Source organism: Chinchilla lanigera, unplaced genomic scaffold (genome assembly GCF_000276665.1).
Source record: "Chinchilla lanigera isolate Chin_1 unplaced genomic scaffold, ChiLan1.0 scaffold00023, whole genome shotgun sequence".
Classification (NCBI taxonomy): domain Eukaryota; kingdom Metazoa; phylum Chordata; class Mammalia; order Rodentia; family Chinchillidae; genus Chinchilla; species Chinchilla lanigera.
Window position 1 is genome coordinate 11779169 of NW_004955424.1, and position 27570 is coordinate 11806738.

The following is a 27570-nucleotide window of genomic DNA, read 5'->3' on the forward strand; positions in this document are numbered from 1 at the left end:
GAGGGTGGGGAAAATAAATGAGAGGAGAGAGAGACAGACAGACAAAGACACACATAGAGAGCAGAGAGAGATAGAAAGCAGGAGGAAGAGGAAGGACAGAGGAAAAGGGAAAGAAAACGTTCTTCAGTGTACTATTATCTTCTTGATTATTTTGGGGGCAAAATACCACCTAATCTTCAGTGACAAAGAACCTCAGAGAAATCTTAAGCCTATTATGACCTAAGTACTTTGTCTAAGTACTACTGTGTTTGAGCTACTCACGTCACATCTTGTAAGCCTTTAGTTCATGTTCTCTATTGTGTTATCCCTACGTCTGTGAAAGCCCAGATTGCTTAACTCCCTAAATAGCTATCTAGTTCTCATCCATTCTTACTGATGTTAGAGAAAAAAACACAAACTGGTAAAGTAAAAGGAGCACTGGCATTGGTGTCAGGTACACTTAAGTTTTAATCTTGGTGCTCTGAGACCTTCAGCAAGACCTTAACTTCCCTGAGCCTCAATTTCCTCATTTGTAATATGGGGATGATAGTAGTTACTGCCTCAAAGGGACTTTGTATGAATTAGAAATAATGTGTGAAAAGCTCTTAGCATTGTGCGTGAGACAGCTCAGGATAAGAAGACCCCCACACAGAGAAGTAAGTCTTGCAGGTTTTAATGTGTTATAACTGGTAACAGTGGTGTCAAATGATTCTCCAGAGAACTTGTTCTGACTTTAGAAGCACTTCCTGTGGACAATGGAGGGACCTGCTTCATCGTACTCAGGCTTGCTGATCCACATTTGCTGGAAGGTGGAGAGAGAGGCCAAGATGGAGCCTCCAATCCAGACTGAGTACTTCCGCTCTGGGGGAGCAATAATCTGCAAAGAGCAAATGTGAATGATGATCAGCCTCCACGAGAACAGCCAAGGAACCTGGGTACAATGTGCTCAGCCTCCCCCACAAAAAAGAATAAAGAAGTAGAATCAGAAATCATTTTACCCAGATGTCAGACTGTTTGAAGAAAAAGCAGCCACCATGATCAGAAATGAACAGGACAAATATTGTGGCAGACGAGGTTATTGTCCAAAAATGTCATCCTCTTACCCTTCCTTCATTCTTCCATGGGAAGAGCACATTCCTTTTTCCTGAGGTTTTTGGCTGGGTCATGTGTTATCCTTGTCCACTGGAATGTTAGTGACCATGACACAAACTGGCCAGGCGTGGTGGTACATGCCTGTAATCCCAGCACTCAGGAGGCTGAGGCAGGGGGATCGTTGTGAGTTCTAGACCAGCCTGGGCTACAACATGAGTTCAAGGCCAGCCTGGACTGCATAACAAGACCTTGTCGCAAAAGACCAAAAAAAAAAAAATCCCTAAACTGGGGCTTGAAATGTGTTTACATAGTCAGGGATGCTCTCTCACACGTCTGCCATGTACATGAAAAATTTCCCTTAAAGAGTTATTGGCCCTCCAGCTGGGCCCACATTGAGAGACAGGGACTTGGTAAGTTGGCTAGATCTGCAGGGCTTCCTAGCCAAGTCTGACTTTGACCACTGAATGTTAGTGACTTTCTGCAGACCTGCAGATGCATGAGCAGTCCATGTTCATTGGTATGTGCTCCTGAGGTTTCGTGGCTGTTTGTTACTCAGCAACAGCTGACCAATACGAACATCTACACAAGTTACTTTGTTCTATCCTTGTCTGGGGTTTAGATGCATGGGCAATTTGAGTTGGGCTGCTTCCATCTGCCCAGACCCTGTTTTGACCTTCCTCTGCTAACAACAACTTATATCTGAGAAGTTCTCAAGTTCATGCACACATTGCTCACTCTTTCCACTAGGAGTCCTGAACTTTGAGAAATTTGTTATCATGTCTAGTAACATTAAGTGCTATCTAAATGGAATCCTTGGCTTGTCAACTAATTTCCAACTTTTTTTTGAGATAAAGTCTCATTATGTAGTTTAGGCTCTTGAACTCACTATGTAGCCCAGTTTGGCATTGAACTCACAGTGATACTCCTGCCTCAGCCTCCTGAGCACTGGGATTACAGGCATGCACCACCGTACCTGACATTCCTAGTGTCTGAAGAGTCTAAGAATCCAGTGCTAGAGCAAACCAGAGACTACACTGATTGTCATTAGTCTCCTTAAAATCTTTACATAGTTCCTAAATTGCAGAGATCATGGAATTAATTGTAGGATGTTTAAAAGTTATCTTATTTATTCAGATGTTTCAAGGACTAGGAATACACAGTTACTAAGAAAGGGACCGGTTTTACTTCTGGGAAGTCCAAAGTGTAAGAAATCTGTGGCTTGTCTTAGACTGGTGGCCCTAGATCTCCACTCCACCCCCCACCCCTTACCCCCCTGCCACCAAATCCCTTCTTCCATGTCCTCAAGGCTTGCTTCCTCTTCAATTCCTGCCCCCAAATCTTGCTGGAACCCTCACACAACTCGGGGTACCTCTGTTCACTCTATTTCTCCTGCTTGGAATGCTCTTCCTCTCTCTTGTCTTACTTAGGTTGCCTTGGAACTGATCGTTTTTACCACCTGGATCCTAAACTCCATGAACGCTGGTTCAGGGCAGAAGCTGATAAATTAGGAAATGCATCCAGTCATTGGTGGCTGTTTATCAGTGTAGGTAAACGGGAACCTCAGACCTGCTGAACCAGATCTGAGGGTGAGGAGAGGAGTGGTATCCTAACATACGGTCCTGGTAAAAAGCCCTTGCCCTGGGCTTGGCACTGCACCCTCTGTGCAGCAGGCCTTGCTAAGTGTGCTGCTCCTGAGGCCCTGGGTTACAGAAACCTGCAGGCTCTCGCTGGTTTTCTAGTGGTCCACGCTGCTGCCCTGTGATACACACTGTCTGCTAGGCAGGAGGAAGGCCTGAAGCAGGCTTCCTTTCTGAAGAAGGCTTTCAAAATGCTCACAAGGAGTACACTTCCTCAGGCAAGCCTGTTCCTCAGAGGCCAGCTTTGTTGTGAGACTTTGTAACTTTCTACCAATTCGTTATTTATAGTCTCAAGTCTTCCTGGACCTGTTAGCAAGAAGCCCTAAGACGTTTTTATAATTACTTGGAGACCAGAGGCATAGCAGAAGTTGTAGGCAGGTATTCAGCCACAGCCCACGAGATAATGGGCCCTTGTGAGAAGCAGAGTGGGAAAGGCTATAGTCAAGTCGAACAGCAGATCTGAGGCTGTCCAGGGCTCAAAAAATGTCTCTGGGAGTTTGAAGTGGCAGCTGGCACTGTGGTCACACATTCCATTTCCTCTTTGGAATTCTCACTCTCCTACTCTGGAGTAACTTCAGGCCACTTTTTAAAGTTTAAAAATACTGTAGTGTTGCCCCCTTCTTTTCTTCCTACCTCCTCCTTCTTTCTTCCTCAACCCCTTCAATATTCTTTTTATCTTAAATTTTTTCAAACCCTTTCTTGTATAATATCCACGTGATCATGTCTTTAGCCCATTGGTGCCCAAGGTGAATTGACTGCAGACCAGGCCGAAGCTGAACCCCAGAAACTCCCAAATTACCAGGCCCAGCAGCATCTCCAGGTATGTGTTATGGTGTGTGTCTAGATGTCCCCCCAAAGCCTCATGCAGTCATAGATGGGACTTTTGCAGAGGTGGCCGGATCTAGAATGTGTAAAGCTGGGATTGATTCCCAGTGCAATGCTAAGATCAAGGGACTAGGATTAAGGGTGTGAGTGTTACCCACCCTAAACAGCCTGGATAAGATATAAGGATTGAAAAAGCTATGGTTAACCCTTGTTGCTTTGCTACCTTCTGCTCACCATGGACTGTTTCTCCTCTGCGGTGCCTGTCTTCCATGCCATCCTGCCTTGGAACCAGCCAGCTATGGATGGAAACCTCTACAAGGTGTGAGCTAAGTAAACCTTTCCTCCTTTAACTTTGGTTGTCAGGTATTTTGTGTTAGTAATGAGAAAAGTAACTACGGTAGCAGGTCTTTGATCAAAGGACAGGAAATAGCCACCAGGACAAGAGTCACCTTGATCTTCATGGTACTGGGGGCCAGGGCTGTGATTTCCTTCTGCATCCTGTCAGCAATGCCAGGGTACATGGTGGTGCCCCCAGAGAGGACATTGTTGGCATACAAATCCTTACGGATGTCAATGTCACACTTCATGATAGAATTGTAAGTTGTCTCATGAATTCCAGCGGACTCCATGCCTAGTGGAGATGACAGTAACTTGTCAACACTCATCTATTGCATAAATACACATAGCTTTACACCCTTATATGACCCCTTTTCTCTTACTGCAACTCCCTAGTTCAGACCCTCAATCGGCCTCTCAACTGGATCATTAGATCCGATCCCCTAACTGGTCATGGCTCTGTCTTTGCCTGCCTCCCCCACCTCTGTGCCCCATTCAAATCTTTCACACCATTGCTCATGGCACATTTCTAATGAAACACTTTTGTCTTTCTATATCATCTCCTTTTCACAGATCTGAGATATAATCTATGTCATATAAAATTCACCCTTTAAAATATATAGTTCAGTGGTTTTTAGTATATCCAGAGTTGTACAACTATTACCACAGTGCAATTTTAGAACACGTTTAATGCTCCCAAAGAAACCCCACACTCATGAGCAGCCACTCTCCATTTTCCTCTCATGCACTCTGCAAGGAAGCAATGATTAAAATTATAGTATAAACTTTATTTTAATACTATCTGGTAGGTACTATCATAATCTCCATTTCATAGATGAGGAAACAGCAGGTTGAAGAAGATAACAGGTCCCAGGAGACAGGGATTGAGGGGACAGCATCAGGCATTAAACCCGAGTCTGAAAGCCAGGTACAACAGTGTACACCTGTACTCCCAGAGATTGAGGAAGGAGGCTTGCGAATTTGAACCCAGCCTGAGAAACTTAGCAAGTTAGCAAGACCCTGTTTGAAAATAGGAAATAAAAGAGGGCTGGGCCTATACCTCAGTGTAAAGGCACTGAGTTCAATCTCCAGTATCACAAAACAAAACAAGTATGACCCACAAACCAACCCTCTTTACTATCATGGATTTGGTCTCTACGACCTGACTGCTAAATGATCCCAGAAGCATCTTGAAACATATAGTGGATCAGCCTCAATCTTAGTTCCATGTTATATTCTCAATCTTGCTTTGCTCTTACCTTAATTTTCTTACTCTTTTAAAGCAGAGTTCATTGCATTGTACTGTCTGGTATATAGTTTTATGCCTCCCTAGTAAAATGTGGACTACATAACAATAAACGAAGTATTCATGACTTCTGATGTTTCCTTCCATAACTCACCATCCCCTAACCCCCTGCCCTCTAGAACCACCAGCAGGTCCTGAGGGCCACTGCTCACCAATGAAGGACGGCTGGAAGAGGGTCTCAGGGCAGCGGAAGCGCTCATTGCCAATGGTGATGACCTGCCCATCTGGCAGCTCATAGCTCTTCTCCAGAGAGGAAGATGAGGCTGCTGTGGCCATCTCATTCTCAAAATCCAGGGCCACATAGCACAGCTTCTCTTTGATGTCTCTCACAATTTCTCGCTCAGCTGGAAGGCACAGAAATGATGAAGTGGATACTCAGCTCGGGCAGTCTGGTTGTGCTATTGTTATCTCCATGAAAGCTGGTTTTTTGTTTAACTACTTTGGCTATAGTCTTAGGATGATGACAGAACTGCACCCAAAGAGGGACAAAGCTCTATTCATACCATGTTAATTTTTCACTCCTCTTTTTTTTTGTTTGTTTGTTTGTTTTTTTCTGGTACCAGGAATCAAACTCACGACCTTGTGCTTGCCAGGCAGGTGCTGTGCCGCTGAGCAAAATCCCCAGCCCCTTTTCACTCCTTTTTCTAAATCAGGAGTTCAAAGACTTGATGCCCAAGTAAGACTTTGCATTTTCTCCTTGCTCTCATCTCTCAGTACCAACAAAGTTCCATGGGCCTTCCCGGGGGCCCAGCAGGGCACAATTTCAGTTTAGACTCAGTCTCACACTTTGTGACCCTAACAGAATCTAAAAACTTTTTTCCTAAAAACTTCTCTTGCCATGGTGAGCTACAGGACTGTTTCACCTTAGAAATTCAGGCCTCTTTTATTTCATTTGTGCTCAGACATGACAGAGGCATTCCTAGGTAATGTAACACACCAGGTCTTCACTCCCATTCAGCCTTGTCAAAATTACTGGTCCTAGACAGACATAAAAGAGGCAGCCACAGATCTCTGGGGAAGGAGGGAATGCTGAGAAACTGCATAAGGCTCAAGCCAAGTGCTGCTTAACACAACCAGGTCTCAGCCTCGTCCTCCTCCTCAGGGTGACTTCGGCACTTTCTTCCTTCAGTAAGGCCATCCTCACTATCTGGGCTTGTCCAGAGGCACAGCCCTAGCTGTGGTCTCTCAGTCTACCCTAAGATAGTTTGAGGACACAAGATCAGAAATTCTCATTGGTTCCAACAGCTTCTTCAGTCATAGGTCAGATTTGGCTCTGAACTCCAGTCAGAATCAAGAAAGGGGTGGAATACCTGTGGTCACGAAAGAATAGCCTCTCTCTGTGAGGATCTTCATGAGGTAGTCCGTGAGGTCACGACCAGCCAGGTCAAGGCGCATGATGGCATGGGGCAGGGCATAGCCCTCGTAGATCGGGACATTGTGGGTGACACCATCCCCTGAATCCAGGACAATGCCTGTGGACAGAGAGGAGAGGCTCTGTGAAAACCTCATTTTGTCTTTCGTCTGTTTCTAGGATCTGTTACCAAGCAACCTTCAACTATCAGTATGTTTCCTTAGTAGTTAAGTAGTAGTAGTCAAGTAGTTAAGTAGTTTAGTAGTTACTACATTGATCTAGCCAATGTACTTCTACAGTGTACTAAAGAAATTGTATGTGTTCTTTAGTAGCTAAGAAAATTCACAGTGTGTGTGTGTGTGTGTGTGTGTGTGCATGCATATATGTGTGAACAAAAGTTTTTCATCCCAAGTGAAACTGTAAACCTCTGAAAGGCAAGAAAATGTCTCCTTTTCTTAGATTCCTTGAAACACATTTATGGTAATGTACACTGCACATTCTTTTAAGTGAGATCGGGCACTTTGCAAATCCTCTATGAGTCAAACTAACACATATGAAACTACACTAAAAATATTAAATCTAGAAGAGCTACAGAAAATAGCCAATTTGAAAAAGATTACTATTATCTACTCATAAAACTTTTAGTAGCTGGGCATGGCAGCATACACCTGTAATACCAGCACTTGGGAGGCTGAGGGAGGAGGGTTTCCACAAGTTCGAGACAAGGCTGGGTTACACAGTGAGTTCAAGACCAGTCTGAACTATATAGTGAGACCTTGTCTCAAAAAAAATTTTTTAGTAAACCATGACAGGAGGTAAGATTTCTCAACATAAGAAAGCCTGGTTGATCCAACAGTCACATCATAATTGAAAACACTAAAATATCACCATTGTTACTGAATATTGTCCTGATGATCTTGCCAATGTACTAAGACAGAAAACAGAATAAGAATTATTACCAAAAGGAAACAGAATTGCCATAATTTGCAGATGACATGGTTTTATACTTAGAAGACTCAGAGGAATCAACTAAGATGGTTCAGAAGTAAAATAAATACTCAGAAACCAGTAACTTACACTTCTGTAAGAATTTTCATCACAGTATATTTTATAATAAAAATCAGAGACAATCTAAATGTCTAGCCATAGAGAAATGGTAAAATGAGTAAATAATAGAACCATCATCCCATGACTATCATGTGTCCAGGAATCATGTTTACACCATAAAATCAAGGGCAAAGCTCAGAATAGGACACTGTGCATGCCATATGTTTCCTTCTCTCTGTCTTTATCACCTGTAGTGAGACTATCTTTTATTTTGGTCTCTCCCCCACTAAACTGTTAGCTGCAAAATGGCAGAGTCTGTCTTGTCAGTGTATGCCTGTGGCCTGGTACAGAGTTTGGTGTATTCTAGAGAGCAAGAGAAATATTTGATAGATGAGTGAATGGATAAATCAAGTAATGCATGATAAATGTATGTTTGAACAGTGTTTGTGGGAGCTGTTGAGTCCCTATTAAGGATCACTTTATGTGACGCTCTGTTTGCTGAGTGCCTTTCTATAGCAAGGCCACCTGCTGGCCCATCCATTATCATAGGATCTACTGTTGCTGCTGTGTGAGGCAGAAACTTTCCAGTATCATAGGATATGTGTATAAGATCCTGGAAACGCTACTGGGAGGGAATAACCCCGGCCAGTGGAAGGAGAATAAAGGATGTACTAGTTATGCTTTCTTCAAATAAATTCTCTCCAACCATACGAAGTAGCCTCAAAGCCAGCATTCCCCATGAGCATTCCCCTCTGCTATCCCTAAGCAAGACTTTCTCCTGAGCTTTGTTTTGGGGGGGGCATTGTTTGTTTGTTTTAGTACGTGTTTACAGTACATAACAATTCCCCTGGACTTTGGCTGTCCTTTTGATTCTTCTGAGCAGGAGACTATGCAGAAGCCCAGCTTGTCCCTACTTCCCTGGAAGTCAGAAAAGGAATGAATTCCCGAGCCCCTTACCTGTGGTGCGGCCAGAGGCATAGAGGGAGAGCACAGCTTGAATGGCAACGTACATAGCAGGGACATTGAAAGTTTCAAACATGATCTGAAAAGACAGTGAAAAATAAAGGACTTTCTGGCAAAAACCACAGTACATCTTAGCCTATAGAATGGTTTGTAATCTTATTAAGGGCAGGGACTATGCCAATTTGATACTTGTTTATCTTACTCCCACTTCCCATAGGGCCTGGTCTGACCATGTATGTACCAGGTCCTGAAAAATTCTGTTGCATTGACACATGAGGGGCAGGAAGTATCTGCCTGGGCATCCACGCTTGGGCCACTGCTGAAGTCTTCCTGGGTCTTACCTGGGTCATCTTCTCCCTGTTGGCCTTGGGATTTAGTGGGGCTTCTGTGAGCAGGGTGGGGTGTTCTTCCGGTGCTACCCGCAGCTCATTGTAGAAGGAGTGGTGCCAGATCTGGTTGAGACAAATACCAGATGAGCCCTGCAGACCCCCAGTGGGCTGTGAAAATCTGCCTGACCTGCCTATGCTGGAGGAGTGTGGCTCTATTTGCATAGGATGGGGCTGTAGATCTGAAGAAGAGAATGATCGGCCATGAATACTGCTGATTGACCTTTAGAGGGTATATTCTTTCTCTAAAGGGCCTCAGCCAGGCCAGACCTGAGGCTAATATCTTCTCTGCGTTGATTATTTCCATTTGACCTTCCCTCTTCTTCCTTTTATCTTTTTTTTCCTGCAGCTTTGTGCTCAAGGGGAGCCAGGTGTATTGCATCATTGCTTTCTGGCTTCTGGCTATGGTTGGCGGAGGGACAGTACAGGATAGGAGCAGAGAACGCATACTAGGGGAGAGAAAGAGATCAGGGCATTTCTAGCAGTGGAGTAGTCCTCCATGAACATAGCTCCTGTTGAGTGGCCCCTCTTCTGGAACTCCAGCTCTCCCTGGGCTCCAGCAACACTTTGCCCTCCCCACCTCATATCTTGGGTGTTAGGGATGTAAGAGCGCCCATTGTTGCTGGTACTTGGTACTTTTCCGGTTGCTCTAAACCTGCTCACACCCTTGTAAGTAGTCTTTCATTTAATCACTTCTTTGAAAAAAGTGAATGTACCTGCTGGGAACCTGATAGATACATATGCTTGGTTCACTTTTCTCTGTTTATTTACCAGGCTGGTGCTTTGGAGCAGAGGTTTCATAAGCTCAGTCTTGTGGCAGTTTAGGCTGGATAATTCCATGCTCGAGGGGTCAGACCTGTGCATTATAAAATGTTTAGCAACATCCCCGGGCTCCACCCACTACATGTTAGTAGAGCCTCTCCCGCTGCGATGATCAAAAATGTCTCCAGAATCACCAAATGTCCCCTGGGAAGAAACACCATCCCAGTTGGGAACTAGTGCTTTAAAGAAAGTTATTTCTTCCTCCTATATCCACTTCCCTGTTTAGTGAACCAAGGAAACCAAACAAGAGTCTTCATTGCAGAGGAATTTGGCAAATAGTGTTGGAGACATGGGGTTCTGGTTGCTTCAGAGCTGGAGCTCAAGGTCATTTGATCCCATTAGACCCTTATATTTTACGGGCTTTGGGCTGGTGCTAAGAATGATGGCGATATGAATCAGACATGGCATTCAGTTTTTAGCTTCAAAGTCTAGAGGAATAAGTGTCACAACAACAAAATACAAAGACAGAAGCCACATTGTAAGTGAAGGAAGAGGCAAGGGTTTTTATCTGGGGAATCTGAATGGTCCTGAAAACAAAGATCTCCAGAGATTGGAAGGTCATCTGAGGCAGAGGAAATGGTACTAGCAGAGTCACTGGACTGTGAAAGTTTCACTGGAGCATGAAGGAAGGATCTGACCTTAATGAGGTGATAGAGTGTTTCTTAAAATGTGCTTCTCATGGCACACGCCTGTAATCTCAGTACTCGGGAGGCTGAGGCAAGAGGATTGCTGTGAGCTCGAGGCCAGCCTGAACTGCATAGTGAAACCATGTCCAAATCAGTACCTTTAGATGTGGACCCAAGAATCTGCACTTTATTTTATTTTTTGATAAAGTACTATGCCTTAAAAGTTAAAAATGTTGATATTTTAAAAACTGGGAAAGTATTTTAAAATGAAATAAAAACACTTCATATTTATATCACTTAATAGCAGTTAACATTTTGGGTTTTTTTCCTTCCAAATCTTGTGTCTTTACATCTTTTAACATGTGTTATTGTTTATTTATTTTATATCCCTTCCTTATTCTTATGCTATGTTCCAATTTGTTTTTGTAGATAAATAGCTCTGCTTTTCATAGTGAATATTTTTAGTAAATTAAAGAAACATTCTTAATCCTTACACATTTCATCATGAATATCATATATTTAATCACATTGCTACTATAGTGTCTTTGATTTTTATTTATAAATGATCCTGCAATAGCTATCTTTGTTCATATTACATTTTCTGTTTTAGAATTCAGGATGTGCTACAAAGAAAAGAATTCTAAATGTGGGTTTACTGGGCTAAAGGGCATGGCAATTGGAAATTGATTCCTGTTAGCAATAGAAAAGCTACCTTAGAACAAGAAAGTGGCTTTTGCGGGGTGGGGATTTAGCTCAGTGTCACAGGCCTGCCTGGCAAGCGCAAGGTCGTAAGTTTGATTCCAGGTATCAGAAAAAAACCAAAAAAAAAAAAAAAAACAAAAAACCAAAAAGTGGCTCTTTTACCTGAATTAAGTAATCTCACTCTTAAAATATGAAATAATTTGACAGGTAAAAAGCATACCTTGATTTTTAAAATTTATTTTTATCATTTTTATAATTTCCATTTGGCACAGTTACCTGTGTATGTCCTATATTTTTTGTAAGACACTTTGTATTTTTAATTATCTATTTATATTAACTGACATTAATTATTCAATGCACTTTTAACATTTTTACAATATGTTGCTTGACTTTTTTTGGTGGCAGTAGGGATTGAACCTACGGACACTCTACCACTAGCTACATCTTCAGCCCTTCTTATTTTTTATTTTGAGACAGGGTCTCACTAAGATGCTAAGGCTGGGCTCAAACTTGTGATCCTCCTGCCTCAGCCTCCTGAGTAGTGGGAATTTACAGGTGTGTGCTACTATGCCTGGCTACATTTATTTCTAACATAATAGAAGTTCTGATTTTTAAGTCAAGCATTTTTTCTCTACTAGTACTTTCACCAGAAAGCTGATTAAATGCTTGCTTTTATTTTATTATATTTTTATGTTTGAATCTTTATAGTTAATTGATATGTACTTAGTGAAATGGTAGGAGGGAAGTGCTGGAACTTCCCTCCCCAAACACATACCAAATAACTAATCAGCTAGTTCAGAATAATTCATTGAAATAATCTTTTTCCCCCTCAGGTGTTAGAAGTTCTATTCATCGTATATTTCCTCTTTAGCTTTGTGCTATAGCAAATTGTTTTAATTTTTATGACTCACATTATACTTTAGGGTTTTTTTCCTTTGAGATAGGGTCTTACTATGTAGTTCAGGCTGGCCTTGAACTCCCTGTGTATTCTAGGATGGCCTTGAATTCTCAGTGATGCTCCTGCCTCAGCCTCCCAAACTCTAATTACAAGCCTGTACCACCATACCCAACAATATTTCAGCATTTGAATATAGCAAGCCTCTCTTCATAGTTTTTCTTACTTATTTTCTCATAATTTTGCTATTTCTCCAAGCATACATTTTTATTATTTTGCATAATTTTTATTGGAATAGCAATCAGTATTAGTTATTTGGGGGAGATTTTATACCTTCACCCTATTCAGTTTTCCTTTTTTTTTTTTTGGTACTGGGAATCGAACTCAGGACCTTGCACCTGCCAGGCAGACGCTTGTGCCACTGAGCTATATCCCTGGCCCTCAGTTTTCCTTTGGAGGCACATATTTTAAGGGTTTCTTTAAAGAGTTTACATATTGCCACTATTGTGAAAAAAAATTTTGCTTCTTATGTATATAACATGTATCATTTTTGAGCACTAATTCATGCTTTGGGATTATACTAAGTATTTACCTAATTCAACCTCCAAACAAATCTAATGAAGAAAATATTTTTATTTCTACTTTCTCAATGAGGAAACTAAGACTTGCAGGGTGGGATTCGCACCCAGATCTCTCTTACGCTCACTTCAGTGCCTGTGGTCTTTCCCGCTCCACTGTGGGCATGATGTGAAAGCTATTGCATTTTTTATGCTAATCTTCTATTCATCATGTAAAATTTTGAGAAAACTGTAAGTGAATCACAGATTTCAACTCGACATTCTTCATTTCCAACTGTAGTCTACTCAATAAGTTCTCTATTTTATTTCAGAAAATAGTCACACTAGAAACAAGAACTCTCAGTCAGCTATCAGTGGAACTGATCAGCGGAATATTAGGAAGGCTTGTTGGCATTTTGTGCACATGATTTTGGAAGCATTTTGGAAGCACAAATGCTTCCATTTAAAAATCCACCCCCCAACATTTTCTTACACAAAAACGCTTTTAGAAAGCCAGGCATGGTGGTGCACATCTATAATTCCAGAGCTTTGGGAAGCCAAGGCTAGATGGATCTCAAGTTCATACCCAAACTGGGCAGCTTAGAGACTTAGCAAGACCCCACCACAAAATTTAAGAAAAAAAATTTTTTAAAGAGCTGGACATGTAACTCAGTACAAAGGTGTTAGGGTCAATCTCCAGTACTAGTGCTGGGCGTGGTGGCACACGCCTGTATTCCCTGCACTCGGGAGGCTGAGGCAGGAGGATCGTTGCAAGTTTGAGGCCAGCCTGGGCTACATAAGTGAGTTCAAAGCCAGCCTGAACTGCATAGTGAGATGCTGTCTCAAAAAGACAAAAAAAAAAAAAAAAATCAATCTCCAGTACTGTAAAAAAAGTATAAAGAAATAAATGAAAAAAGAACTACATTAGAGAATCATCATCATGATACAGCATCTAGCTGAAGTCATAACAGGGGAAATGAGAAAGGCTATTGGTCTCTCTGGAGGCAGCATCAGCATTTTAAACAAGGGTGAGCAGCAGCCAGAGCGAACACTGGGTGAGAGGAGGAAGCTGGGAATGAAGTGTGGCCAGGTCCCCAGAAGCCACTACAGAGAGGTAGGAACCTACTGCTGTTAATGAAGGTGCCAAAGGATGTGAGTGACATGAGCAGATGTTTGTAGAAAGTGAAGCTTTGTGGCAGGGTAGAGAGTTAATTGGGTGAGTGAGGGCAGGAGACAAAGAAACCAGTGGGAAGCCACTGCAACATAGTCCAGGGAGAGAGGTTGGCAGCCTCGCTTGGAGAAATGGTCCTGCGGATAGGAAGGAAAGATGTGAGAAACATTTTTGAGGAAGAGTTGACTGGACAAATGGGCTGTGAGGTACAAGGGTCATGGTGGTGTCTTATCATTACAGTAAGGTGGTGGGGGTTTCCCGTACCTTCTCCATGTCATCCCAGTTGGTGATGATGCCATGTTCAATGGGGTACTTGAGAGTTAGGATCCCTCGCTTGCTCTGGGCCTCATCCCCCACGTAGCTGTCTTTCTGGCCCATTCCCACCATTACACCCTGCAATGCAAGAGGGGAGGGGGGAGGAGTGAGTTGGCTTTAAGGCTCCACACGGAGGGATTCAGACATTAGAATGTCTCTGAAGGAGGAAGCGGAAGGAGAGAGGGCCCTTCTAATGAAAATAGACAGCAGAGATAAGGGTGGGTAGACACAGGTGAGAATGGAAGTGACAGGAAGAGGAGGTGGAGGACTTCCTGTGGGCTGGTTCTCCTCTCTCCTAAGACAATGTCATTTTCTGAGAGAAATCAAGGCCCATCGCTCCCCCACCCCAACTTACTTCACACATGTGCGCGCGTGTGTGCGCGCGCGCGCACGCACAAACACACACACACACACACACACAGAACAGGCTTCTACTTGCCCTCCTTAAATCCCCTTTGCTGGTACTGACCTAACTCCCAGTCCTGCTTGTGCTATTTTCTCACACGCTGAAGCCCTCTGAGCTGCAGGTCTCCCTTTTCCTGTGACGCCTTCCTGTTCCCAAACCCTTCCATCTGTTGTGTTCCTGTCAAATATTTTGTCTCTATCATGGTTCATGACCTTAAATTAGTTGTGTGTGTATTTGCATAAAATGCAAATTTCTTAAAAGCCAAGGTATTTTAAAATTGCATATATTTTAATTCTTCCAGTCCTAGCAACACTTGAATATAACCCAGACATAATACATTATTGTATGTCTGCTGGATACTGGTTTTTGCCTGAGGTGTTTCTATTTTAAAAATCCTGCTTTATCAGTTAATCAGAAAACAGTGCTCTTAAAGAAAAAAAAAAGAAAAAGAAGAAAAAAGAAGCCGGGCATGGTGGCACACTCTTGTAATCCCAGCACCTCCAGGAGGCTGAGGCAGCAGAATCACTGCGAGTTCAAGGCCAGCCTGGGCTACAAAGTGAAGTCAAGGCCAGCCTGAACTGTATAGCGAGACTCTGTCTCAAAACGACAAAAAAACAAAAAAACAAAAAAACACACTCAGAAAACAGCATTCCTTGCCCCAGAACACATACATACATACATACATACATACATAGAGAGAGACAGAGAGAGAGAGAGAGAGAGATCCACAAGGTTTCCACAAGGTGCTCCTAGTGTCAAAGCCTTGGGTCCAGACGACCACACACCTGGTGGCGAGGGCGGCCTACGATGGAGGGGAAGACAGCCCGGGGGGCATCATCTCCTGCGAAGCCTGCCTTGCACAGGCCAGAGCCATTGTCACACACGAGTGCGGTGGTTTCTTCTTCACACATGGCGAGTGTGGCTGAGTCAACTGGGGCTGGAGCACCTTGGGAATGGAGGAGAAGAGAATGAGTCAGCAACTTGTCCAGGCAAGCTGGGTACAGTTTTCTTGACTTTGAGGCCCCCACCTCCCCTGCAGCCAGAAGGGACAGGTGTGACCTAGCCCTTCAGTCCCTGGCAGTTGGCCTCTTCCCTCTACCCTGCCGTTATGGACTGAACTGTGACTACCTGTCAAATTCCTGTTGCATTCCTAACCTCCAGGACCTCAGCATATGATTGTATTTGGAGATATGGTCTTTAAAGTAGGTAATTAAATTAAAATGAGGTCATTAGTTCAATATAGCTGGTACCCAATATAACTACTTCCACAGAAGTGTCTTTGATTCACCCAAGGGTGAGCCATGTGAAGACACAAGAAGAACGAGCCATTTAGAAGCCAAGCAGACAGGCTCAGGAGAAGCCCAACCCTGCCAACACCTTGTCTCAGACTTCTACTCTTCAGAACTACAAGGACATAAATTTCTCATGTTAAAGGTCTTCTTTTTTGTTTTGTACCAGGAATCAAACTCAGGACCTTGCACTTGCCGGGCAGGCACTGTGCCACTGAGCTATATCCCTGGCCCTTCTTTTGTTAAAGGCATCCAGTCTGTGGTATGGCAGTCCTACTAATACCTCCTTTTAAAGACTTGAGGTGGGTGTAAAGCTTTCAGCCAATGGAGGGAATCCCTAAAAGACTTAAGGGTTAGGAAAGGAGTTGAAAAAATTTGCAATATAGCTAACAAAGGATTATTATTTAAAGAACTCCTGCAGGTCACAAGAAAGTAAGCTTTACTATGCCACTATACCCAGTAGCTGAGCTGAGAGGATATGGTGGTACATGCCTGTAATCTCTGTAATGGGGAGGCCTAGGCAGGAAAGTTGTTAGTTCAAGGCCAGCCTGGACTACATGTTGAGAACCATCTCAAAAAAAAAAAAAAAAAAAAAAAAAAAAAAAAAGAAAAGAAAAGAAAAGGAAAACAAAGATTTTTAATAGGAGTACAGGAAAGGAAATGAAAATAACAAAAGTTGCTTAGCATCACTAGTTATCAGAGGAATGCAAATTATATGACACTACCTTTCATCATCATACTGTTAAGATTCAAAGCTTTATAATAGGCTTTGGTCTATGTGTGGGAAAACTGCTTCTCTTTAGGGAAACACAAGATGCACACTTTGGAACTACCCAAATGTCCAAATAACAGGATACCGTGCTGTAGCTAAGGGAAGAGCAAGGTGGGGCTATATGGATAAACATGAGCAGATTTTTTAAACCATTCTGCTGAGTGAGAACAGCAGAATAGAATGTACTGCATAAAACCACTTATGTGACTTCTTTTAAAAGCATAAAACATTACCAGGTGTTTTCCATGATTTCCAACTTGTGGATATAATTACAGAGCAAAAGGTTCTGAAAGAACACCTTATAGACTGGTCACCATGAGCACCTCGGGGTATGGGGAGGGGCTGGGAGTGGTGTTGCTGGTTAGATCGGTAATCGTCTAATGTTTTACAAGGAGACTGCATTCACCTATAGTTTGTAGAACAAAAAATCATCAAATATCATTAAAAGAGGCAGCAGTTATGATGAATTGTGCGGTCCTAGGGAAAAGGCACCTTGAAGAGTAAAGGGCGGCCTGAGAGGAGTGGGAAAGAAGGAGCATGAAGGTGGGACTCGCTGCCCTCTGCCTTGACAAAGGGAAACAACTGTGAGTTCTCGCTTCCAGTGCTGAGAGCTGAATCAGGACAGATGCCGCGTGACGAGGGGAATTAACTTTGCCAGTATCTGCTGTACTCCTACCCGCCTCCTCCCTTTCTTTTCTTTTGAGTTAAGGACAGCACCTGACAATTCTTGACCCTCAGTGGTGAAGGAGAAGCAGTGGAACCTCGGGAGGCCTCCTAGCTGGGACCTCATGGGTAGGGCACAGAGGAAGTGGGAAGAGCCCTAGCTGAGGGGTTGGGCAGACAGACTTTCGAGGCCCGAGAAGAGACATGTGAGACAAGGAAAGAGAACGCATCTGTGAAGGAAGCAGTGGCATTTATGCTCCACTGGCTGAGCCCGCTCGGCACGCTGAGAGGCGTCATTCAGAACGCGGTTCTGCCTTGGAGAGGAGGAGAAATGCTAAGGAAACCCAAATGGCTTTCTGCTACAGCTAGACAGCAAAGGGAGATGGTCACAGGCCTGCAAATACGAGGTCAGAAAGACCAGGCCAAGGTGGAGCAGAAGCTTGTTAGCACTAAAAGGGAGCTCCTCCCAGTTATATTGAAAGCAAGACTCAGAACAGGAAGAAGCCAGCTGCGACTTCTCAAACACGGATTTGCTTCTGCATTGTCGGTAGTTGGAAGCCCCCATAGCTTAGGAAATCAGTCCCGTCTCTCTAGCCTTGCCTACAGGGCTCAGAACAGGACATCTCTATGGATGAAGACATACGGCTGAACAATAACACCCGAAGGCATATTTATAGCTGGCTGAATTAGTGTCACCAAAAGGTGTTAATTAATGGGTGAATGTCAACCTGTCATGAGTGGACAACCTGTCATCATGGAAGATGAATCAAATGAAATAAGGGAAAGGAAATGGCCAAGAGTGTCTTAATAGTAGTTTTGTTTAAAATGACCAAAATTGAGCCAAGTGTGATGGTGTACACCTCTAATCCCAGCACTCAGGAAGCTGAGGCAGGAGAATTGCTAAGAGTTCGAGGCCAGCCTGGACTACATAGTGAGTTGAAGACCAGCTTAGACTACATAGTAAGACCCTGTCTCAAAAAAACAAAAATAAAATAAAACGACCAAAATTAAAGCTGGGTATGAGGGTACATGCCTGTAATCTCAGTACTTGGGAGCTGAGACAGGAGGATCACTGCAAATTTGAAACCAGCCTGGGCTACATAGTGAATCAAGGTCAGCGTGAATTATTACATAGAGAGATCTTGTCTCAAAAAAAGACCAAAATGATAAAAAATAAAATGACTGAAATTGGAAACAATCTTAATGTCAAAAAGGACACTGAATGAGAAAGTTGATACCTCTGTACAATGAAGAAAGCAAAATATGGAATGGAATGAAAAAGGTGCAAGTTGCTCTGTTGCAACTTATGTTCATGGTATGTTCAGTGTTTGTAGAAATGTATTTTTAATTTTAAAAATTGTTAGCTTTCACATATATAGTGTCATCTCTTTAATCCTCACAGCAGCCCTGAAAGAAGCTATTTGAAATCCTATTTTACATGTTTGGAAAGTAAGTCTCAAAGAAATTAAAAGACTTGGCCAGAGACCTCCTAGCCAGAAAAGGCTGGGAGACAGGCATGGCATTAACCCAGGACAGGTCCAAATCTTGAGCTTGTGCCTTCCTCATCACTTCAGTGCAACTGTCATAACTTCTCCATGTTTGGTATTTGTGCTTCTGCCTGTTTCTCTAGAGCTGTTGGCAGCAAAACAAAGGGGTCTGTGTCCTTTTCTCTCCATGAAACTCTGAGCTCCTCCTCTGCCAGGACCGCATCTGAATTGACATTTACAGCATCAACACTTAACCCAGTGTTTAGCACACAGTAGGTGCTCAATAGACATTGGGTGACAATTCCACCACCTAGTGGCCCCTCCCGGACCTGGTCTGCTCTTGTCTCTGGGACCCCTGAATGCTTGATGTGGAACCACACAGGCACAGTCTTACAAGGTGGACAGCAAACGGTTAAGCTGCCCCGTCTAGCAGGTGGTCTGCTTTGAGGGAGACCAGTCTCCCGAGCACAGGGCAACCAGGAGGCAGAGCTGGACCCCTGTGGCTCTCCTGCTCTTGATCCCCTTAGCAGCCCTCTTAAGTGTGATTTATAGTTCAAGCCCCTCTGGCTTTTGAATGAACCTTTTTGTTTCCCTCCTGTTATCTCCTACACAGAAAGACTTGGACTTTGTTTCCCAAACAGTGGGGCTGCTTAGACAAGCCACACAGTGACTTCAAGCTGTCAACACCACCATTCTGTGGCACTTCAGGTGCTGTAGATCCACTTCTCTGCAGCGGAAGCGAAGAAGTTAGGGCAGAGAAAGCAGGTGAGGGCCGGCAGCCTGGAGCCTCTGTGGGCCCCACTGGCCCAGGGAGAGGGGCTCTGCTCTGGACTCAGACTCCTGCAGTGTCTCTGCCAGGAGAAATTCTAAACCATCCTCAGCTCTTTCTGGTAATTTGTGGCTAGTCTCAAGCAAGTCAGCTGAACCAGAGCCAAAGTCACTGTGGTTTCCTGGGGTCACAACCGCTCTGCACTCATGGGAAGCTGAGGAATTTTTCTGGCACTTCCAGCATGTACCACATCTGGGCTTCATTGAGGATCTCATGGAGTTAGAAACGCAGCTTTTATACTTTCTCCCCCAGAGGTAGCCAGAAACCAGACATAATGAGTGCAAATAATTTGCTCCCTCAACCATCTCCCTGGCCACCCTCAACTCAGTGGGAGGACAGAGGCGTGAAGTCTCACCCACTCCCCCATCCGAATGGGACAAATTTGGCTTCAGGCTTTCTCTCACCTTTCCTTTCTTCCCCTTTACCTTCCCTCTTGGCACACCTTTCCCACAGCGCTATGTCCCGCCCCAGCTCTGCTATAAAATGGAAATGATAACATCTGTATCATGAGATGATAGATCAAACGAAACAGTGGAAATGAAAATGCTGTATAAATTGTAAATCAGAATAGGCAAACTCAGGCCTGTTTTTATGAAACCTATGAACTAAGGATGATTTTTAAATGGTTGAAAAAAAGCAGTGGAAGAATAACAGCCCGTGGCCTCTGAAAATTATAGGAAATTCAACTTTAGTGTCTATAAGTAAAGTTTTATTGGAACATAGAAATGCCCATACATTTCCATATCGTCTATGGCTGCTCTTGTTACAACAGCAGAGTTGCAATTAATTGTGACGGATCTTCAGGCTTGCAAGGCTAAAATATTTAATATCTGACCCGCTACAGAAAATATTTGTCAACCTCATTGTAAAGGACCACAAAAAATTTCCTATTAAGCTTTTTCTTTTCTGTTAAAACTTATTCCCAGGATAGAGCTTGTCACTGTGGAAGGAACTGCATGATCTGTTTCATAAAATCAATGACTACTGAGGTTTGAATTTATGCCAGTTCCCACAGACATTTCATTTTAGTAGAAAGTTTTAGCTCTAAAAGGAAAATAATAAATGGTGGGATTAATAAAATAAATGGTGGGATTTCTAACAATAGTTAGGGATGTAATATTGGGCAAGGGCTTCAAATGACATGTAAATGCCTGTTTATCTGCCTACTATTATCTGCAATCTATCTATCTATCTATCTATCTATCTATCTATCTATCTATCTATCATCTACTTACCTATCTTTGGGACATTGAATGTCCCCAAAGGCCTATATGTTAAAGGCTTTAACAGAGTGGCATAATGAGAATGAGGTAGAATCTTTAGAAGGTGAGCCTAGTCGGGGGTCCTTAGGTTACTCGGGATGTGCTCTTGAAGGACAGTGTGGCCTCCCTCTTTTGATCCCTGGCTTGTAGGTGAGCAATTTTGCTCTGCATATGCTCTTGCCATAATGTGCTGCTATAAGCCCAAAGCCCAAACAGGGCCAAGTGATCATGGCCTGGAAACTCCAAAACTGAGTGGTAAAATAAACTTTTTCTCTTTATAAGTTAGTTATCTCAGGTGTTTTGTAATAGTGATGGAAAGCTAATACACATATGATCAGAAAAGCTGGCAAAGAGAAGCTATGTCATGAAAAATACCGACCCAGTGGAAAATTCTAACAGCACTCTAGCTGACTTTTTCAGACTCATATAGCCAGCCAGATGTTGTGTGTTCCAGTGCACCTCTACCCCGCTTGCCTCCTGATCTCAATGCACACTTCTAGGATGGCACTCCTCATTCTCTCCTCTACCTGGAATTACCCTCAGAGAATCACTGCACCCACACCCAACACCCTGCTGTCTCTCTCTTCCCTCCCAGCCAATCGCCAGCCCTTCTTAATCCCTCCTCTACGCCCCTGGTGCCACCAGCTCAGAACCTCTGCACATGGCAGTACCACTCTCACCCCACAGCTGCCAAAGCAATCCCTTCACAGTACAGATCTCTTGCTGCCACCCTTTAGGATAAACCCTTCCATGGTGCCCCATTGCTCAGTCATTATTTTAGCACACAAAAAGCAAAGGACTCATCCCACCCACACCTCTGAATTTGGCTCTTCCTGCTTCTTGCTTTGTGATGTAAATTCCTTGGAACTAAGCTACTTATAGTCCTGAAGACCATGCTTTCTCCTTACTGCACTGCCCTCCTCCAAGAGGTGACTCAGGCGGCCCCTATTTCAGGAAGCCTTCCCTGATAACAGCCAGCTCCTCCTGAGTTTTTCTCCTTTCACACAATCCAGAGTTCTCATCTGCTTATCTATCTCTTCCAGTGATTGCAGAAGGTCCTACACTGTCTCTCAGGGACAGTGTCTTACATATAGTAAGTGCTCAATAAATGCAGGTGGAAAAGACAAAGGGAAGGAAGAAATGTCATGATGTCAAACTGCCCCTGCCAGTTTCTCAAGCCTCACATGTGGAATTTCACCTGCTCATAGCAGGTTCTCTAGCACCACCCATCTCTGCCTCTTTTCAAACCAAAGGCTAGTTTCAAAGTAAAACCCACATTCAAATAGTATGCAAAGTGTGTTCCCAGACCAGCAGGCTCAGCTTTACCTGATCTCCTGAGATTCCTTGGGAATGCAAATTATTGTCCCCTTCCCGTAGCCTACTAAATTTTTTTTTAAAGAATCAGTTGGGTATAGGGCCATGTGTGTTTTAGCAAGTCTTCCAGGTGAGCTGATTGCTGGCCATGTTGAGCTGATTGCTGTACTTTATACATTTGATCTTTACAACAGAACTACCAAGTAGATCCTATTAAATTTACTCCATTTTACAGATGAGGAAATCGAGACCAGTCCATAGTTTCAGTAGCCAGATAGTTTGCCTCTAAGGTCCTGTACCACGACACCAGCCTGCTTGTTGTTAAGAGGTGCTGGTGGATTCTGACCATGAGAGTGGAAGTGGCCCCTCTGTCTCGTTTCTTCTTGATTCTTGGTGCACGCATGTCTACGTGTATGTGTTTTGGGGGAGGAGGGATGATGACAGATAATTTCACAGCTGGCTGTAAGTCTTGCGGATAAGTTGCTTCATTGTTCTGGGCTTCCCTGTCCTCACTGAAGGACAATTAGCTGTCTCCCACGTTCCTGCTAGTCCAAAAACTTAATGATGCTACAGGACTGTTGTCTCTACCCTAGTCCTTTTCCTCATCCCACAGTGACTCTACAGCTTTTGGACTGAGAAAATTCTCCATTCACCTTAACCAAGCACAAGTCAGAGGACAGAGAGACCCAACGGGGGCTGAAGGAAATACCATCCTAATGCTAGCACGGACATCTCATGAACACCAGGACCACCAGTGGTTTTATTCACATAGCTTGAGAAGAAGCTGTTTCTCTGCCAAGTATCTGCTCCCCTAAGACAGCCTCCCAGACATTCTAACCCATGACAAAGGACAGCTGAGTGAGCAGGGCAACTAGAGACTGTAGGCACCACATCCCAATTGCCCCCTGGCCTGAGAAGAAGGAGCATAATTACAAACTGTCCCTGCCCCAGGATGCCCCCTGGGCAGAAAGGCCTTTCCCAGGCAGGCAGCAATGCGCTTGCAGGCTCTGCTACCACCAAGGGCCTTGACACATGACCTGAGCCAGCATCACAGAAGTCAGGCCAATCTGGAGGCGCCCCCAGCACCCAGGAGGCCAGGCAGCCCCAGAAAGGAAGAAGTCACAGAAGGCGTGTGGTACTCACCAAGGGTGTGAGAGGTCCTCCTCCCAGGGACTGAGGGCTGCTATGTCTTCAGCAGAAATACCAGAGCAATATAAAACCCCAGAGGCGGATCTTCTTTAAACAGAGTCCCTAAAAAGGCCAGCTGACGGTGTGTTAGCAATATTACCATATAAGGTGGTTTTTTCAATAAATTGGCCTTGGGGGGTGTGGAAGGAAGGGTGGGTAGAGTGAATTATCATTTGAAAAATGTATGCAAAAGGATTCGAGTGGCAACAGCCCCGGTGCTGGTGGATTTGTTCCTTTTATGCTGCACTTGCATAAACAAAACTTACACCAGGCCTTATAAGCTGCCCAGAGCAAGTCCAGACGCAACTCTGCTCCTGGAGAGAGAACCATACCAAGAATGGCAGTGGGCCTCCGCCGCCCATACCTCCCTCTGTGGGCCTGCTGCCCAGTGCTCTGGGGTCTGCCTGGGACACTCATGCTGTGTCCCCAGTATGGGTGCCGTTATACCTTTTCTGGTGCAAGTCTGGGACAGCCAAAAGCTGAAAGGAAATGCCATCTGTACTAGGAAAGAAATCCCATGTCCCCTGTCACATACTTCCCAGGTCCTTGGCTTCCTGGGTCACCCTAAGCCTCTTCTGGAACTTTAGTCTCTGCTGTCTAACTCTTTTCCTTGTTGGATTTCCTCTATCAGTCCCCAGCTACTGGGAATTACAGGCCAAGGACCTGTCTTGGGCTGAGGCATACCCAACAAGACTCATAAACCTGTAAAAATTTCCAGAGTCCTGTGGTTCTTGCTTGTCTTTTTGTAACTTGTGAATTCTCCCTAGGTAGCTGATATTGTGGGGCATATGACACAGTCCCAGCACCTCACACCTGATCTTGACTGAAATAATCAGTTGCTCATTAGAGATCCCCATCCAAGTGACTCACGGCTCTTCAAGCTCAGCTGTTCCAAACTGACCAAGTCTCCTTTAACTGCAAAGCTGCTGTGCCTTAGGGGTTCTCGCTGTCCCTTCAAACCCTTTCTTTCAGTCCTTTAAGGAAGAAGACAGTCACTCAAGAAGCCTCTCTCTCTCCCTTGCACCCCCACAGCCAATGGGGCAGCCTTCCTAGTGGTCCTGAAGTATGTTTTCTCCGGGTCCTCCTCTCCTTCCGGGCTTGGGTTCTGGACCTGTCTGGTCTGGAGTGAGACAGTTTTCTGATGGGCTTTCCTGATCCTGCTCCACTTTCAAACCTAGTTGTTCCCAAAGTCTGCAGTCACAAGCACGCAGTGTGAAGCATTAACGTGATGTGGGTACGTGTCAGAAATGCCATTTCTCAGGCTTCACTGTTGAGAACTATTGAGTCAGAAACTGCGGGAAGCTCAGTTACCAGGGCTTTATAGGCCCCATCCCCAAACAACACTTGTGTGTCCTGGAAACCTATCCTTCAATAGAAGAATTATGCACTGGATACCAACAATGGTCAGGGAGTACTAGGTAGTTTTGATACACAGGAACCAATGGATAGGGGGTTCCTAAACCAGATGCCCAACGTACTCACTTCTTTTCTAGTATGAAGAATCCCACACTTAACATTTCTTTCTTAACATCCTTTTTTTTTTTTTTTTTTTTTCTGGTTTCAAAAATTCAATGCAAAAAATTCAAAGAATGCAAAAATGTGTATTTTAGAAGGTGAATGTCCCCTTTACGCCCACACAGATCTGAGTCAGAGATGGTCACTGTTAACACACTGGGATGTGTATTGTTTTAAATGCTTATTTTATAAAAATTGCATTGTTAGCATATATATTTTTACCACTATTGTGAAAATTGTCATGTTCTCTTAATACTTGGGATGTCTTTCCAAACCAGTTCATATAATCTTTTTTTAGGTGCTTTTTTTGGGGGGGTCTTTTTCTTGTTGTTGTTGTTCTTTTTTGGTACCAGGAATCGAACTCAGGATCTTGTGCTTGCCAGGCAAGCACTGTGCCCCTGAGCTCCTATCATCTCTCTTTAATTTTGCTCTTTACTTATATTTGGGAGTTTTTCATGTAAAAAAAAGTGCAGTATTTAGCTTTCTGTGTCTGATTATTTATATCACTTAGCATTATGGTCTCCAGATCCATCCATTTTCCTCTGAAAGTCTCACATGTACTGCTATGGTTTGTGTCTACATGTCCTCCCGCAAAACCTCATGCAATTTTATTTTGTTTTTGTTTTTGTTTTTTTTTTGGTTTTTCTCCGGTACCAGGAACCGAACTCACGACCTTGCGCTTGCCAGACAGGCGCTTGTGCCGCTGAGCTAAATCCCCAGCCCCCTCATGCAATTTTAGATGGGGCTTTTTCAGAGGTAGCTGAATCTAGAGTGTGTGATTCGTAGTGCAAAGCTGGGATTATGAGTGCTACACCTGCCCTAGGGTGGATCATCTGCCTACAAAATAAGGGACAGAATGAGGCTTGTCCTCTCTTTCTCTCCTTGCTTGTTGCTTTTACTGTTTTCCACTGCCATGAACAGTTGCCCCTCTGCCATTTGCCACCCTGCCTTGACGCCAGCCAATCATAGAATGAAACCTCTACAAACTGTAAGCTAAACTTTTCTCCCTTTAACCTTGGGTGTCGGGTATTTTGTCTCAGCAGTGAGAAAAGTAATCAAGACATGTATCTTTATGGCTAAGTAGACTCCACTGAGATGCCTCACTGTAGTGCTCAATCTGGTCTAGAACTCATGGGCCCAAGTGCCCCTTCTACCTCAGCCTCCCGATTAGCTGGGATTACAGATGTACTGGCTTTATGATAAAGTTCTAAAGGTAGAATTGTATAATCGAGAAAGAACATGTGAACTACTGATGGAAACTGCCAACTTGTCTTCCAAAGTACAGTTTATGCTCCTGCCAAGAGTGTAAGAACCGATCTTCTTCACCTGCTTTCAGACACTCAGAATTAATGCTTCTTCCCCCCACTAACATTTGCTTATTACATTTAGAAACATGCTAATTTTCACATGACCCACCATCTTAGAATTGTTTACTTTTTCTTAACTACAAAATAATATATGATAGGTGTATTGTGATGTCTGTCACACACACTCCAAAGGAACAGTCAATGCTTAAAATTTTCTTTTTTCTTGACCAATTTTGCACACTTGAATTTGGTAATCAGAATGACTGATCTGAAAACAGCAATGTGCAGTATAAGAACCATTGCTGAACTCCTACCATCTTGTATGGTAAAGCTCTATATCATTTCCAAGGTTTTTTTTTTAATTACTTGTTACTGTCTTTGATTGTTGACCAATCTTACATTGTTATGTCTGGTGGATTGAGCGTATCATTTTTGTACTGTTTTGATTTTGTCTTCATTGTTGTTAGTTTTTTAATATTTAAAATAAAAAAGGAAACATAATATATAATAGTTTAAGAAGAGAAAAGAAAATATGAGAAAGAGGTGTTCACATCTGGAGCCGTTTCCTTCAGCGGGCAGCTGGTTGTATCCACAGCTCTGGTCTCTGTCTCTCCTTGTGTCCAAAGGAACCATAAGATACATTAGCAAAATATTCACTTTATTTAAAAAAAATTTTCCTAGTCTGAAAAGAGAAGCAGCATTTTCTCATCTCAAAATTAAAATGTAAAACTATGTGGAAACTACTGTAATGTGAATGAGCATTTCTCTTTGAGAATGCCTGGTTTATGTTTTTGTCAATTTTCCTACTGAGTTGTTTATCTTTGAGTGATAGACTATGTATGTATCGTATTAGTGACACGATAAGACTTTTGTCTAATGTAAGTGTTGCAAATCCTTTCCTCCCAGTTTAACATTTTGCCTTTTACTATTGTCTGGTAGCATTTGCCTTAGTGAAGGTTAATCAAATGTCTTTCTTTTTTGAAGCCTGTCCTTCATAACATTTTTAGAAAGGCTGAACACTTCTTTTTTAATTAGAAGAATTTAAATTGTGGTAAAACACATAATATAATATGTACTATCTTTTAAAAACATCTATGATCTTTACCATCTTAAAATTTACAGTACTGTATTATTTAGTATATTCACATTGTATACAACCAATCTCTGGAACATTTTCAACTTCCAAAATTGAAATTCTATATTCATTAAATGTTAACTTTCCATTCTCCCTTCACTCCTTAGTCTTTGGTCACCATCATTCTATTTTCTTTTTTTTAACTGATATGTGTTTGTAATACATAATGATTACATTCATTTGGTGGGGGGGAGTTGGTATATGTACAATATTTTTAATTCCTTTTTTAATCCCCTTTCTTTCCTCTCCTTTTCCCCTCCCTGCATCATACTGTATGTTTTTTTTTTTTTTTTTCTTTTCCCCTCCCTGCATCATACTGTATGTTTTTTTTTTTTTTTTTTGGTCACTGGTATATTTCACATAGCATAATGTCCTCAAACTTCATCTGTATTT

General features: G+C 43.1%; 1 protein-coding gene across 1 annotated transcript; it reads right to left on the reverse strand.

Moving 5' to 3' along the window:
* Positions 1-636: 636 nt before the first annotated feature.
* Positions 637-23278, reverse strand: Actg2 (actin, gamma 2, smooth muscle, enteric). The gene is made up of 9 exons (XM_005385535.1): positions 23176-23278; positions 15202-15362; positions 13960-14088; positions 8878-8988; positions 8531-8615; positions 6486-6647; positions 5328-5519; positions 3983-4164; positions 637-856 (listed from the first exon to the last, which is right to left on the reverse strand). The coding sequence occupies exons 2-9, from the start codon at positions 15325-15327 to the stop codon at positions 713-715; spliced, it is 1131 nt and encodes a 376-aa protein (XP_005385592.1). The 5' UTR covers positions 15328-15362; positions 23176-23278; the 3' UTR covers positions 637-712.
* Positions 23279-27570: the final 4292 nt, after the last annotated feature.